Here is a 15954-nt window from a genome sequence, read left to right as displayed (position 1 = left end):
AACGTAGAGTATTAGCATATACAAGCTTCACATGATGCAATCATGTGACATATATTTAGAATCAAAACAGATCTCCATACTCAACAAACGAGTGTGACTGGGTATTGCAGTTGTAAAAAAAAAAAAGTATTATATTTCATGTAGAGGTGGAAACTCTGACATTTGAGAAGTCACACTCATTTGTTGAGTATGGAGATTTGTTTTGAATCTAAATATATATCACATGATTGCATCGTGTGAAGCTTGTATATGCTAATACTCTACGTCGCAAATAATGCACCAAACTGTAAACGGATGTAAACTAATGGTTGCGCCACGATACTGTTAGAAATGTGTAAAAAAGAAATATATAGTTTGGCATATTTGGTAGAGGTGATGTTTACAGTGATATGTAGTCAATGGTAGATGAGCTAAATATTCAAAAATGTAATGTCCATTTAAAAGTGGTCACTCAAAATCTCGACATAAGAGAGGGTAAGTACAGTAAGCCAGATGGTAAGATAATAATACAGTTTGATTATGTGCATACCCTTCACAACTTTATTAAAATCCACTGCCCTTCGACCCTCAAGCGCAGCATTCTTGAATTGATCACAAATGTTCTGAATGAGCTCAATTCTGCCATCTGGTGGATACAAGAAACACAAACAATATTTTTCAGGCGTTTGCATTGAGCTGAATCCTAAATGTTAATTGCCTGACCGGAGTCATGCCTGGGAAAGATGATAAGAAAATCCAATTTGCATGGAATTCAATAGAAGGTGACCAATTTTTGCTTCAATGGTTTTTATTATCAGGTTATTTAATTAACGACCTGCTGCTTCTTGAAGAGAGAAAATATATAATTATTATGATCGATTATGCATGCCAGATGTTTTTGAGTCATTTATACATTATCTTCAGGCTACTGTGTTTAAAGGATTCAGTTCTTTGATTGTAATCCAGTGCAAAGGACTCCTAGAGGTCAGTGATTATCGGCTTGTTTTTCCTGCAGCAGTGGGTCTAAAAAGTATTAACTTTATAGAGTGGATTCATCAGTGTCTGTTTATATTAACATGACATTACTTAAATGTTAAAATGTGTCTCATTAGCATTACCATAATAATATACAAAAATGTCAAAAGAGATTGTACAAGCCAGGTGTAAAAATGTAAGTTTAGTTATTTAGATTTAAATTGGATGACCAATGGTTTGCACTTTAAAATATAGAATATTATAATGAATACATTTTTTTAATAAATAATTTATAACAGATGTGGGGAATATATTTGAACAATAATATGTAATTTTAATTGTGAAAGCCATTGAAGAAAAGAGGGTTTGTGTTGTTCTTTACGTACACTTTCAGAGTGAATATCCCTTGAATGATGCAGTTGCAACCCAAACCTCTAGCAAACCATATCACGGCATCTGAACATCACCTGTGCACAGACTGATGCCAATAAAGGGAAGCAAACCAAAGTTGGAGTGGTTTTATTCAAGGCATATTGAGGCAGAATCTGTGCCAATTTTAAATTTTCTCAGGTAACTGTAAAACTGCCTTCATTTAATTGACATGCCGCTAAAGGGTTTAAATCCATCTCAATATAACTGTTTTGCTTTGTTTTGAAAAAATCCATCAATCAGATATTTATACATTCAAAGTAAAACCATAACTCATTGGTCTATGGGGCGGCTGTGGCACATGAGGTAGAGCGCTTGACCCGCAACCGCAAGGTCGGTGGTTCAAGCCCCTCTGCAGGCAACAATCGAAGTGTCCTTGAGCGAGACACCTAACCCCAAAATTGCTCCCCGGGCGCTTCATTGCAGCCCACTGCTCCTCCGGGATGGGTCAAATGCAGAGAAACGAATTTCCCCATTGTGGGACTAATAAAGGCTTAATTATTATAGAAACCTCGGTCCTGTGTAGAATTCTGATGCCTGTAGGTTGAGAATGAAGTAACACAATTAATCCTCCAGGTGGGGACATGTACCATGTTGTCACATGGAAGGCTGAGGAAAGGCTGATTGAATGCAATTACATCTCAATGCCATGCAAATTATTAACCACCATAGATGTAACAGATGTAACAAGATAATAAATTATGTTGCTGAATTGTGCATGAAGCAAAAAAAGTTTGACTTCTGAGCATAAATTTTAGATAAATTCTATATAAGTTAATTTATAAAATGACCCTGACCCCTGGTGATCTTTGGCATCCATGGGCCCTAGAGTAAGAACAATAGTGTTTCCTTTAACCCTGCCTCCCATCCCTACTTTGGCGCACAGGTGTACTTGATTAGGTGTGGGCAAAGATCATGTCTTAGGTTAAAATAAACCTCTTCTGGCAGAGAACCCTGAAGGCAAACTTCTCCCGCTCTTCCTGGGTCTTGATACAGACACACACGGGACAAGTTTTCCTTCAGGGTTATCTGCCAGAAAGGGTTTATTTTGACCCCAAACATGACCTGATTATCCTTAACCTAATTAAGTACGTTTGTTGCCTAAACCTGAGCAGATTATTGATAGAAAGCCCTGAAGGCAAACTTCTCCTCATGTGCAACACCATGTTAACCGTGTTTAATGCTTGGTGTTGAGGTTGTGTTTTGTTTTGGTAAATATGGTTACCATGAGCTTTTAAACAAGCTTCTTTCCGTGGTGGGTAACAGTTATGCAGGATGAATATTTAGCTACATGTTTATCATGTCCTTATCCGGACAAGAACATCATGACCAGCTGAGGGAGAGGACTTCTCTCCACCGTCCCCTATTGGAAAGACATGTCTTTGTAATGGCAGTAGCAGGACAAACTGTTTTAAGGTGTTTTTGGTATCGTTCTTTTAAAAAAATCCTAATTAAATGTAGAAGTTGTTGTATTTTAACTGCTGATTGAAATATGTTTTTAACAGTGTGCACAGTTTCAGTTGGGTTTTTAAAGTTAATCTATTTATCATATCTTTGGTTTGTCAGGGACAGTTGGCTGACTCATGTGCCTTGATGGCTGTTTGGGTAAATGTTTTGATATAAAGATCCCAATCCCTTTAGCCCACATATCGGGGGGATGTTCTCCAAGGCTAACTCGCTGTCCTTGGTTACAGGGCCATGGTTGTGTTTAACGGTATATAATAGTTTTAATGCAATAAGTTTGACAGACTTGCTTCAATAGTCTAAATAATTATAGTGATTATTACACTACTGAAACTGGTTTCATACATGTGTCTGTAAATACTATTTTCTGGTGAAATTTAACCTTTTTCAATCTTCCACCATCCTGAAGAATAACCCCTAGCAGAAATATTGATGTGGCCAGCCGAGTATGACAAACTTGTCGTTCGACTTTTGACGTTTTGCGCTATAATTTAACAACCCAAAAAAATATGACCTCTGTATTAGGCGTTAGACAAGAAGCTCATACCTGGGTATTTAGTTCTTTATTCTAGCTTATCTAAGGCAAGTCACCACCAGGTGTCAGTGAAATCCAATGGATCAGACTGATGTAGTGACCGGGCAGATGTGGATGTCCTTTTGTTTAGATCATGAGATTAGTGTGCATTTAAAGACCAGCTGTGAATGGAAAAACTACACTACATGAAAAGCCTTCGTGAGAAGTAATTCATGCAAAGTTCTCGTTGCACTGATGATCACATGGGCAGGCACAGGAAGTGCGGTGGCAAAGCTCAGGAAAACACACCCTTGGCTCCCCGGCTGTGATCAGCAGGAACTTCCTCTATAGACATCATTATTCATTCAAATATGCAATGCACAAACTGCATGTATCTGTGAGAAGTAGATCCTTGTTTGTGTAGTTTTATTTTTATCCCCGTACCCTAATAAACATACCCGTGTGGGCCCACTGTGTGTGCGTGTGGATTTACTGTAGCCAGTGTGGGCTGGGGCAAACCCACACCAATTCCATCTGGGCCCCCTGTGGATTGGAGTACCAGGACTAAGAAGTCTCTGACTGAATTTTTCCCCAAGTGTTAGAGTTGAGGGGTTGTGGGCCAGGCCTGGTCCCGCAGAGATTGCTGAAAGGGTGATTCGGGGCTGGAGGGTCAGAGCTAGGGTCGCTGGGAGAAGGTTAGGAAGACTGGGGTCCAGTTTGAGCCTTGGGAGCATACTGATGGCTTCCCAGGCTGTCCTGGGGCTTTAGAGTTAGGGTGAGGGGTTAAGGTTCAGACCTGGAGCTGGTGAGCTTGCTGGAGACAAAAACTATTCATTAGCGATTTCTTCTTTTTCATCTTATGTGGTTTGAAGAGGTTTTCCTGTTCTGCAAAGGGTTAGAAAAAACAAAATCTGCGGCTGATTAGCGGCTGAGTAGTGTTTGCAACAGTGTTTCCGCTTGTAACATTTAGCCGTTTATTTTACCTCTACTACAGAAGGTATTATCTTCCTTTTAAGATAGGAAAAGGTAACCGTTGATGTAGACACAGTATGTTTGAAATAAAGGTGTGAGGAAGCAAGGTGACCCTTAGCTTTCTACAAAAACCTTATGGGGTAATAAATCCTGAACATTTGATGACCCTCACTTCTATTCCCCTGTAGCCAGCTGGGATTAGGAGTCTTGATCAATAGCCAGCTGTCATCAATAAAATGGCCTGGCTGCTGTTGATGGCCCTGGAGGGAGGAGAGGGGCCATTAGAGACCTGAAAGCATGGCGATATAGAGATCCATGGGTCTGAACCGACAGCTTCTGTATAGTAGGAGGGAGTGGTGCCTTAACTGTACATAGGCATGGCTGACATCCTGCCACAGGAAACTAAAGCAAACCTCAATGGAAAACAACAAGGGTGTTATTAAGAGTGACATCGCCATTTCAGTGTTCAAAAGTGCTGGTGCAGTCTACTCTGTCTTTCATGTTCTCTCACATTCACTGTTTTATTTGAGCTCTTTATAGCCTAATCTGTTTTGTTCATTCCTCCAGTCATGATCTCTGATGTTTTCACTACTTAACAGTGCACTGAACATACTGTTTTTGTGGGTGGATCACTGGGAGGCCCCTGTAACTGTGGTCACATCTTGTGGACTCACGTGAACTACTATAACCCCCTCAACTCGGTTTAAATCCGCACGGAGCTGAATTTTAAGTTCAGAGACTGGCCGTCAGACTTCTCACATTAAAGTGAGACAGCAGGGCTGAGCGGGGAGGCTTTTAAAAGCAGAACTTTTGCTAAATAATTTCTGAGAATGCATAATACATGACCCTGAGAGATCACGAGGGAAAGAGGGTGAGTGTGAGTTAGGAAAAAAAAACAAGGCCAGATATCTCTCCGGTCCCCTCTTCCTGGAGATTTACTGCCTCGGTCTACCAGCAAGCATTCAGTCACTTCATCCTCCTTTTCCCCCTTTCCTTATGTCACATCATCCATTCACAAATTCCATTCCCTTCTCCCTCCCACTGTCCTGTCCGTCCTTGAGAAGAAGCTGGGCTCACACAGTACTCGTATTTGAACTGAATGTGATTAGGGAGGCTGTGTTTTGGCTGCAGATTAAGCCACTTATCACCACCAAGGTCTGTGAATAAAATCTACGTAGAACAATAAGACCATTAACTTCTTCAGACTGTCTCGCCCTCTGACAAAATATCTGATGATTACAAACCACGTACTGTAATCCGCTGTGTGTCATGTGGGCATTGCTGTTTACCAGGATAATTTCCCTCTTTTTTTTCAGTATTTACATGAAGGACAAAAAAATCTCAACACAATCAAGTCTGTCTATGATGTAACGACATCTATTTGGCTATGATTAGCTTGGCCATATTTGACAATTATGAGCAGACACAGCAATCCCACTCTCTGCTGCACATGACTTCTTTGATTCAAATAGGCTGTGATTTGATTTGCCTCCTCAGTGGTTTATAAATGGAGTTGCATTATCCCAGCTTACTGGCCATGTCTCGTCTGATGATGGGAGTTGGCCTGACGTTGAATGTTACACCATTGTTGTAGTTTATTTTGGCCTGGCCTCAGAGGCGTGAGCAGATGCTCAGTTTTGTAGAATGTTAAACAGGGGCGTCGAGGTCAGACTGCATGCGATGATGATGCACAACTGCAATCTTTCCAAGTTACTCAGAATGCAATAGTTAATGAATGGTGCTAATATTTACAGTCTCCACTCTGTTGTTTGTCTGCATATTAGTTTCTTAGAAGCAGGGAGGTGGGGTTAAGGATCTTTGCTGAACAGCGATACTGTGAAATGATGTGTTAGTGTCAACGCAAGTGTTTCCACGTTAACCGTTACTATTCTCCTTATCACGTTTGGTGGGTGAAAGCAGTGTGTGAGATGTATTGTGAGACGTATTCCCATCATCGAAGCTACAACAGCAGTTGAATAAGGACACATATCTGGGAAGTGCTGCATTGTAGCACATTTCCTTGGAAACAAGGTGACACTGTGACATTGATGTAACGCACTTGAAGCCAAACTCGAGTCAAGTCAATTTTATTTATACAACCCAGTATCACAAATCACAGTCTGGCACAGCAAAGGACATTGTCTGTCGTTAGACCTTAGTCCATAGATTCAGAAAAAATAAATAAATAAAGAAAACATTTAATAGCGAACACTGGAAGAAGAACAGAGGAGGGATCTCTGTCTCTGGACGGACAGGCATGCAATAGATTTGTTGTTTACAGAATAGACCAACGTTGTAAAAACAAAAGCATAAACAATCTGGATGAAAAAAATGATGGATAGATTGTAAACAAATATAAGGAATGGAATCCAGGAGGACGTCGAGGAACTTCCAGGTGCCGCCACACAGATAGCCACACGACCTTCACCCCACCACGGAGACCTAGAAAGAGGACAGAATACGAGGAGTTCTCAAGGGCACCATTTACACAAATAAGAGAAAGGAAACAAACACTGAGGGGGAGAGAGACAAGGACAACGAGGCATTCAGCTTGGGACACTCATGTGGCTGTGTGACAACAGATAAACAGAGGGTTGGAGAGATGTAGTGTTTTTCAGAAAGTTCTCTTCAGCAGGAAAAACATGGAAGCAGTGGGCTTAATCTCCTCTGTTGGCTCAGCCAGTATCATCCAGTTGCAGAAGCTGCAGAACTGGCAGTTTCAAACCTGAAATTATGGACCTGGTTGCTGTAGTCCAACCAAGGAAAATAAACAGCTGACTCCTACAACTCAATTTGTTTCATATAGCTGTTGTTCACGGTTAAAGAGGGGTGCAGAGGCCAGATGAAATAAATTATCAAAATTATAAACTTTACGGTTATTGAAACAACGTGTTGTTTATTGACAGTTGGCTCTGGACATGTGACCTCTTCTCACGAAAATGTGCTTGTTTGAATGATAGTAATGTAGTGTCATTGATGGTTTAGAGACTGAAATAAATGCTAAATTAATTGACATATCTTTGAAAAGTTGCTTATTAAACTTAAACTTAAATAAGCAGCTAAATCTTTATTGTATTTGTTTACCAATATCTTAATGCACACCAAAGTGGTTGTGTTTCCTTTTCCATGATGACAGTGTACCTTTTTTGGGGTAGGTCTGCTCCTCCTGCCATGAATCTGCCATGAAATATAGACTTTTTAAAATCCAAATGTTCCCTCATTTTTAAAAAAAAAAGTGAGGCTACCTAGCGCCCTCCTATGGGGAGGCTGATACACGGTACAGAGTGAGTTTGTTAGTGAGTTACAAGCACTTCACTTTAATTACAATGATGATATTTTAGAAATAAAACCATAGAGCCTAAAGTGTAGGCCTATGATACATTTTCCAAATGTTGAACGGTCACAAACGTTCAATATAGTCCGCGTGCTGCTGGATGAGACGCTGCGTGCGCGCGTTAAATAAATCAGAGTGTCACTGCGCGCGAGAGAGACCGGGTTTAATTGTACATGCATGCGTTTTTTTTGGGGGGGGGGGGTTTAGGGGGCTTATTGCGATTGCGCTCTCGCAGTCTTGAATTTGTCCCGCGGATGCATGTGAGAGAGGGGAAGCGCTCCCGTTTGCAAGCTCTGCAAAAAGTGAACAGGACGCGAGGCGACGCAGACCGAGGAGAGTCCACAAGAAGAAGAAGAAGAAGAAGAAGAAGAAGAAGCGGACGTGGGGAGAGGAACAGATTTGGTTGTTGTTGTTTTTTTTTAAGGACAAGGACACGAAAGTGCGAGCTGTAAACAACAGAGACGGCAGCGGGGAACCCTCCGCATAAGTTAATACCCCCGGTGTTTGTGCGCGCACGCCTGCAGAAAGCTAATTGCGGGTTGCGTGTTGCGTGCGGGGGTTCAGCGTCTCCTCATTCTTCCACCAGGACCATCCACAGCCCGGCTTCCACACGCCACCGTGCGCCCCCAGATGAACATGGACCACCGGTGATCCGGAGAAGAAGAAGAAGAAGACGACGAGCCTCCCTGGACGTCAACAAGTCCGCCGTGCTTTGAGAATATGGGCTGTTTTTCCACTGAGGAGGGGAGGGCATTGCTGTAACACCGGCGGATCATGGCAGGGGTTCACGCTTCAGATGTTGTGTCGGGACATTTTCTGGATCCTACCATCGGCGCGCCGCCAGCCCAGGGCGCGACCAACGCAGCGGGGATCACCGGCGATGCGGCCGCGCTGACTGCGACCGGTACCCGGGCGTACTTGGAGGTGTCGGCCGCTGCTCAGGGCTACGGAGCCGAAGGAGTTTACAGCAACGGACGGTACCGGGAGCACCACGGCAGTCCACGGATCGGGAGCGGCAGCCGAGATAATTCTGCCGAGAGGATCCAGGGAGCTGGAAACGCACCTTGTGGCATCATGAAGGTTGGTTGGGTGAAAATAATAGATTGTCCTTGTCAACGATTGTCAAGGTGACACGAGGGGAATTTGCCAAGTGGCTGTGTCACATTATATGGTAACAAAATAATAAAAGGTTATATATATATATATTTTTTTTATATATATATATTTATAAAAGTGTGGTAAGCCTACATAAACTGTGGTCCAGACACTTCCAGGGTTCCTTAAAGTTCCACTGGATCCCCCACAAACATGAAGTTTAGCACAAGGAGATAATGCATGAAGGGATTACCGCAAATTAGTCTTTAAGCCACCACTAGACAATAGAAACACAAGACGCTCCACATCAAGAATAACAAATGCTGAAATCTTCTCCTAACATCTACTGTATTCTGGGTCCTAGACAAATGGATGTCCCTGCATGTTATGTGTCAAACTCACTGATGAAAAAAACACACTTTGACATGAAGTCTGTGCTTTAATCATCTTGATAAACTGATATTTAAAGAGATCCCTCATTTACGCAGGTTTGCATCTGTCAGTTAAACCAGAACCTAAAGAAGCGTCATTATTTTTTTTAAATAAGCTGCAGTTACCTTGTTGTGGCTAAAATACATGATGTAGTGTATTTGTGATATTTTTAGGTTCAGATTTAGGTAACATTGTTAGTATTCTGCTGGGGTGTCAGTGTTAGAATGCATTATAAGGATAATTAAGTTTTTAGTAGAGTTGCAGTACACTTGGGGTTAATTTTTTAACAATTGAAAATGTTGAAGTTATAGCAGGTTTATGTGAACATATGGTGCACAGAATTTGGTGTTCTTTGAATCTTTTGCGTAATATAAACTTGATTTGTGGGCCACTTGCATATAGCTCTCTCAGTAATGGATGGTGTGATGTTAATATTTTTAATGGTGGCCCAACCCCTAGTGGTCCCATTACTGGAGGTTAATTAACTGGTCTTACACAAACAGACATAGGCAAGTTTGCTCATAGGATTTATGTTATATCAACCCATATTGTGTTGTTTTTTTTTGCCCAAGACTGTGTTGTTTTTACAAAACAGAGCGCAGTCCTTAAGTATGACAGACTTCATCATGGGGTCCTTGGTGGAGATACAAGTATTGCGTAGGTGGGACACGCTGGGGAGTTGCATTCTGTCATATCAGACCTAGTTTGCTTAGCAACTGACACAAAACACTGGCTAATTCTTTGTTGGCCCTATTATTGGATTCCCTTTTGGGTGTTGGCAAACACAGTGAACCCTCCCACAAACAAAATGTATATGAACCCAGACACTGGTAATTTGAGATTTAAATAAATGTACAATTCCTTGCTGTTTTCACGCTGAGCCTTTTACGTTTGTATTTTCGGTGAAAACATTTGTTCTTCATATCAAAAAAGATTTGGAGTATAACAAGTACAGCAAATTTTCATGTGTTGTATCCTAACATATCCAGGGACAGCTCTTAAAATGGGTTGATGTGTAGTTTCAAAACTGTGATCTCACTACGCCGGATGGAAACCATATGTGTGATATATTTGGAATTCAGCAGAATAAGATAAGATAAGATAAGATAAGATAATCCTTTATTAGTCCCGCAGCGGGGAAATTTGCAGGCTTACAGCAGCATAGAGTAAAGTGCGCACAAGAGACATAGTAGAAGAAAGACAAGATAAAAAAAAAAAATTAAAAAAAACGGAAAAAAAAACAACAAGTATTATAAATAAGCAATAAAAACAGTAGAAAAACAACAATAACTGAAATATAATATTTACAGACAGAAAAAACTATTTTAACTATTATTGCACAATAACAATAGAAGAATAGAAAGAATCAGCATATTGTAGGTATTTGAGTGTCTTCAATGACACAAAATGTCAGTGGGCTGTTGTCACTTGAGTGTGACTCTAGATACATTTAATGACCGCAGTGATCCAGAGCACTCTCTCAGAGGAGTGCACTTACATATCCAAGGCTCTTCTTCATCTGTGAAAGTCTGGATTTTATCCTGATAAATTGTGCACAGCTGGTGGAATTCCCTTCTGTTGTGTTTCAGCTGCACTTATGACAGTTTAAACCATAGACCGTATGTAAGAAGCGGACGTAGTCATCGTGACCTCACCCATTGGTTTGTTGGCTGCCATTAAGAAGCCTAGAGTGCTGAGATTTTGCCGTCGCCATCTTTGATTACGGCCATCGCATTTTTTTTTTTTTAATAGAAGTTACCATATTATAGTGCAGAGGAATGACGTAGAGAAACTGTATACGTCTTTGGTAGCGAAAGCGACCTGTAGCCCGCCCTAAAGCATACTCATTACATTACATTACATTACAGTCATTTAGCAGACTCCGCTTTATGGCCTATTTAACTCTAGACTGGACCATAATTTACTAAATAAACATCATGTTGTGTTGGAAAGTACTTGATACTAGAGATTTTGACCATAAACTCATGTTAACAATGTTTACTGAGGGAGGATAATTTTATTATAGACTTCTATACAATCAGACTTTTTTTTTTGCAACCGGAGGAGTCGCCCCCTGCTGGTCAGTAGAGACAATGCAAGTTTTAAGACACTTCCACATTGGCTTCACTTGGCAGCACGGGAAGTCCCAAACACATCACCAGTCCAACGTCTTCTCCTTCTTGAGGCCGTTCCAAGTAAAGTCCTTTAGCTATATCTTGTTGCTGCAGTTACTCTTGTCTTGTGTTGATCATATGACGTCCTTGTAGAACAGGTTTGACCATTAACATGCATATATTAAAGGTGAAACACTCCTTTCACAGAGCCTGAAATATGACTTGAACCATTTGATACTGTCTCATCAGGGTTTGATTTGCCCGAACACCTCCAGAAAGATGAGTAGCACATTATAGGCACGAAATCATACGCACTGTTCGTGCAGAGCATGGTGGGAAACTGGGTCAGCTGTGCTTCATGTATAGCTTCAGCACAGCCACCCACACTTGAGCAGCACTTTTCTGCGCGTGTTTGTGTGTGTGTTTGAGTGGAGGTTTAAAAGGTGAAGGGTCCACGGGTCCATGGGAATTGGGAAGCAAATGAGCAATTACCGCACCGCATTACCTCATTAACTTGACCCTCAGCGAGCGAGTCTTAGAAGAGAGGAGAGTCTGTGTGTCTGTCCCTTAAGCGGGCATGCAACTCTGTCCTCCTGCCATTTCCTCAGCGGGGTGACAGTGTCATGGTGGAGAGGCTGCAAAGTGGCCAGAGGGGGGTCTGTGATGCAGCCCTGTTATGTAACGCTGGACTGTGGACAGCTGCAAGGCCGGCTCCAGCACGGCTGCTGGGTGAAGGCAACTGACAGCTAGCACAAGTGAGGGAGGAGCAGGATTTGATCAAGAATTTAAGAATGATGCATCTTTATTTTGATTGCATCTCTCCAAAGCATTTTTCTTTTCTTTCTTTTTCACCCTCTCCTCTTGCCTGCGCTCTGTAGAGTCCTTAACCTCAGCAGCAGATTAAAGGTCAAACATTACATTTTTCAGAGATCTGCAAGAAGAAAAAAAATTCAAGGTTGGGTTTAAAGAAGGAACGACATCATTGATGTAACACTGTTATCATCAATTCATCTTCTCATTTATGACCTCATTTAATAGTTATGGGCCTAAATGACAAACGTGCCCCTCATCAGCTCAAGAGTGTGCTGTGATGTTTAATAGGGGACTTGCCTGATTGGCTGATGGAGGGGTCAAATCTATCGACCGAGATGAGTGACAAAGCACCCTAGAGGAGGAGGTGATCATCACTCAGTCCAAGAGATGACGGATTCAACTAAAATTGGTATATTTAGTTTGAAGGGTATACTGAAAAGCCATGTTTTTGTTTCTCAGAGGCTAAGAAACAAAATGGGGTTAAAAACAGGAAACTTGAGGTGTAATTTTGTCACAGTTGCATCTCAAAACCTGCCTCTGGTGAAGCGATGCATTCTGCCACATAGAAACAGGACATAAAAGTGATGTTCAATAACCACAGGCACTGAAAATGCTCCTCCCACTCTCAAAGTCACCCTCCTCCGCTCACTGAGCATTTAAATAGAAAAAGCGGTTCACTACTGTGTTTGGCCATCTCTGGCCTCCATAACAGCTCCCACGCGTCGTGACTCAACAGTGGGGCCAGTGTTAAAGCTGACCGTGCAGACATGAGTGCCTTTCATAACTGCACAAGGTTGATGGGTGGATGGTCTTTTTTTTATTGTGCATTTAAGTTCATCCCACAGGGGTTCAGCGAGATTGATATCAGTGATGGTCGCTAGGTCGCTTTATCTGAATGCTCCTAGAATCTGGAGGACTTCTTCATTGTGACAAGGTACATTATCCTATTAAAAATATATGTCCCCTTGGGGATTCGTAGTGGAACTTATGATGGGAAACTATACTCTGGCATCAAGGCATTGATTCTGCAGGTATTAATAGAACCTGTGAAAAAGAATTGGTCCCTGAACCCTCCACAAATTTATAGTGTGAAATGAACCGCGGCACCCACGAACATGGCCTGTTCTGTTATTTTACACTTTTCAGCAAATTGTCACTCATCACCTCTCGTGCAAATGTGTGGAAATGGAGCTGTTGTAGCATATGTTTGTTTGTGCTCTGACATATAGAGCAAATGCAAATAGAAAGGGAGGGCCCACCTCTTCTGCAAAGCATGTTGTTTGCATTGGAAAGCAGATTCAAATCTCTCCTACATCAGCTCACCAACACCTTGGGTTTTGCCCTGATTTGTCATCATTTTGTAACCAAATGCTGATGATATTTCCTCAATATCCCTAAAAGTGTTTTAAACTCAGTTCCGTTATATTATTGCCTCTCCATTTAACCCATCCTGAGCATTTTTAGGAGCAGTGGGCTACTGAAAAGCGTTCAGGGAGCAACTTGCGGTTCAGTGTCTTGCTCAAGGACTAGAGGACAAGAAGAGCTAGGAACCAAGCTGCCAACCTTTGGATTAAAGGACGACCCATATTTTTCCCTGAGTCAATAAAGAAGATATTGTATTTGTCATTGATTGAATGATGTATGCTCAGCAAAACCAGCCTGACAAATTGTTCAGTAGTTGCATTAAGTGACTGCTGATGTTCCGTATCTTTAAGCTTCAGCAACAATTTGATTCGTATCAAAATTATTAGTAGACAGGAATTGTCCTATAATGTCAGTCGTGCCAGTTGACAGTCAAAGTCAACTGGCTAAATAGTAACTGATTCTTAAATTAGTATTTAGCTACGGTTTATTATATTTTCAGATTGCCACTCGATGAAAGAAACTCAAAGTAATTCACAGTGTCTCTCTTTGTGACATTTGAAAAGTTAACTTAAAACCTGTATGGACACGTAGCTGAAGGGGAGCTGTCAGACAGGAGCAGTGTCTCAAATCTGTCAGGCTGCCTCTGCTGTTGTCTATCGTTTAGCTAATGTGAGATTTGGCTGATCCCCTGTAGAACTGAGGACACCTCAGTACCAGCCTGAACTTATAACACTGATTACATTTAGTGGGATCATCTGTGATGATGATGATGGTGATGATGATGATGATGATGAATTGGATAAGAGCGTGTCCACGCCTCACTGCTCATATCACAGGCTTTACATAGAATCGTAGATTAAGAGCTCCCTCCCCAAAAAATCATTCAAAGTAATGAAATATGGACAGCGCTCCAGAAAGTTGGAATAACATGCACGTCTCTTTGAAGTTTTTTTTAAAAGTAATTCCCACGTCTCCTGCCGCAGCAACCCCGAACTGAGAGCTCAGATATTTTTGGAAAACAGAGATCTGCGCCGAATCGTAAAGGAGGAAGCAGAAGATGTGAAGTGGTGATGACAGACGTCTGGGGCTGCTGAATCATCGCTTGCTCTCTTGGCCGCTTCTCGCAAAGCAGCAATCTGCGAAATACAAACATCTCAAATAGGCCTCTTTGTATCTGAATCCACAGCTTGGCATCAAGCAGGGAGAAAAAGCGTCAACAGTTTTGTAGAGGTCACTCACCCACAGAGGAAGACTGAGCTCAAGAGCCCCAAACAACATTCATAGAACAGCAGTGAACTTAAACGAGGAGAAGCTGAGAATTATGTCTGCTTTATGTTTGGCTTGTTACTTCAAGGTTATTTGAAAGACCCTTGCAACTTTCTCTTGTCTCTCAAAAATGTCTTATCACTTGAAGCTGATCAGATCATGGCAGAAATAAGAGGAGCACTCTAGAAAGAGGGAAAAGTCAAATAGAGTTTCTAATGGAGACATGATACGGAGGGTCTATACCTTTAAGCTTAGTTTCGAGGATTTTAAAGGATTTTTAAACGGTAATTAGTGTCAGACTTTGAAAACCCCTGGCATAGAGAAATGTGTCACCTCTTCAACTAGGGAATTTAGGGATGAGAACTCTTTACTTTGCCGGACCCTTTATTTACTTGTGGCTACAATTTCAAAGCACTAATGCTAATTGGCAAACACTAGACTAGACTAACCGCTATAAAACCCCTGACAAGGATTTGGTGTATTTAACTTCCCCTTCCCTTCACTCCCCCCTTCTTGAGAGACGACACACAACCAATGGAGTTCCTCTTGTCCTTGTGGCCATCCGTCTCTTGTTTCATGGGGGTGGAGTTATCCAAAGTTGCCTCCTAATCCCTCCTCCTCTTTTATTCCCCTTAAGGGATAATGACTTGAGCTGGGAACCACAATTACTCATCCATCAAATAGAGCCCCAAACAAAGACAGCGCTTTGAAACAAGGACAATTGATTTGATTGGACACCGTGTTTGTGCTGATGCCTTATCTCGATGATCCTTGTGGGACATCTGAAAAGGTGATGACACAACATCGGGGGTTTTAATATGTGTGGTCCTCGTGACAGAGAGAGAAAAGTCTCTGGGCAGGATGTCTGAGAAGATACCAGATGGGTCTCTCAGGATAGCTTTTATCATTCCAAGGACATAAGTAAGGATGAGTAATATACAGATTTGTCAGGCTCGAAGTTTCCCAGGTTCATCTGGGCCAGAAGAACGGTGGTCTGATGGATGAATAGGACAATATGTATATGAGAGCTGCTGCACCTGGCTTTGCTCTGACATGTTTTTTTTACCTGCCTGTAGAACATATGGCACATCCTTTCAATCACATTTGTTCTTCATGTTCGAGTGCAGTAAGACGGGAAGAGAATATAACAGTACACACAGACGAGCACTGTGTGTCTGAGGATGATGAAACAGTTTGCAATC

General features: G+C 41.7%; 1 protein-coding gene across 1 annotated transcript in view; it reads left to right on the top strand.

Annotated features, from left to right (window-relative positions):
* Positions 1–7889: 7889 nt before the first annotated feature.
* The window catches only part of plcl5 (phospholipase C like 5), a 68666-nt gene continuing 60601 nt past the window's right edge, over positions 7890–15954 (top strand). The window contains exon 1 of the mRNA XM_054607911.1: positions 7890–8747. Coding sequence (XP_054463886.1) covers positions 8442–8747 — 306 coding nt within the window. The 5' untranslated portion in view covers positions 7890–8441. The remainder of the gene's footprint in view (positions 8748–15954) is intronic.

This window comes from Anoplopoma fimbria, chromosome 11 (assembly GCF_027596085.1).
Source record: "Anoplopoma fimbria isolate UVic2021 breed Golden Eagle Sablefish chromosome 11, Afim_UVic_2022, whole genome shotgun sequence".
NCBI lineage: Eukaryota > Metazoa > Chordata > Actinopteri > Perciformes > Anoplopomatidae > Anoplopoma > Anoplopoma fimbria.
This window is presented reverse-complemented; position numbering and strand designations above follow the sequence as displayed.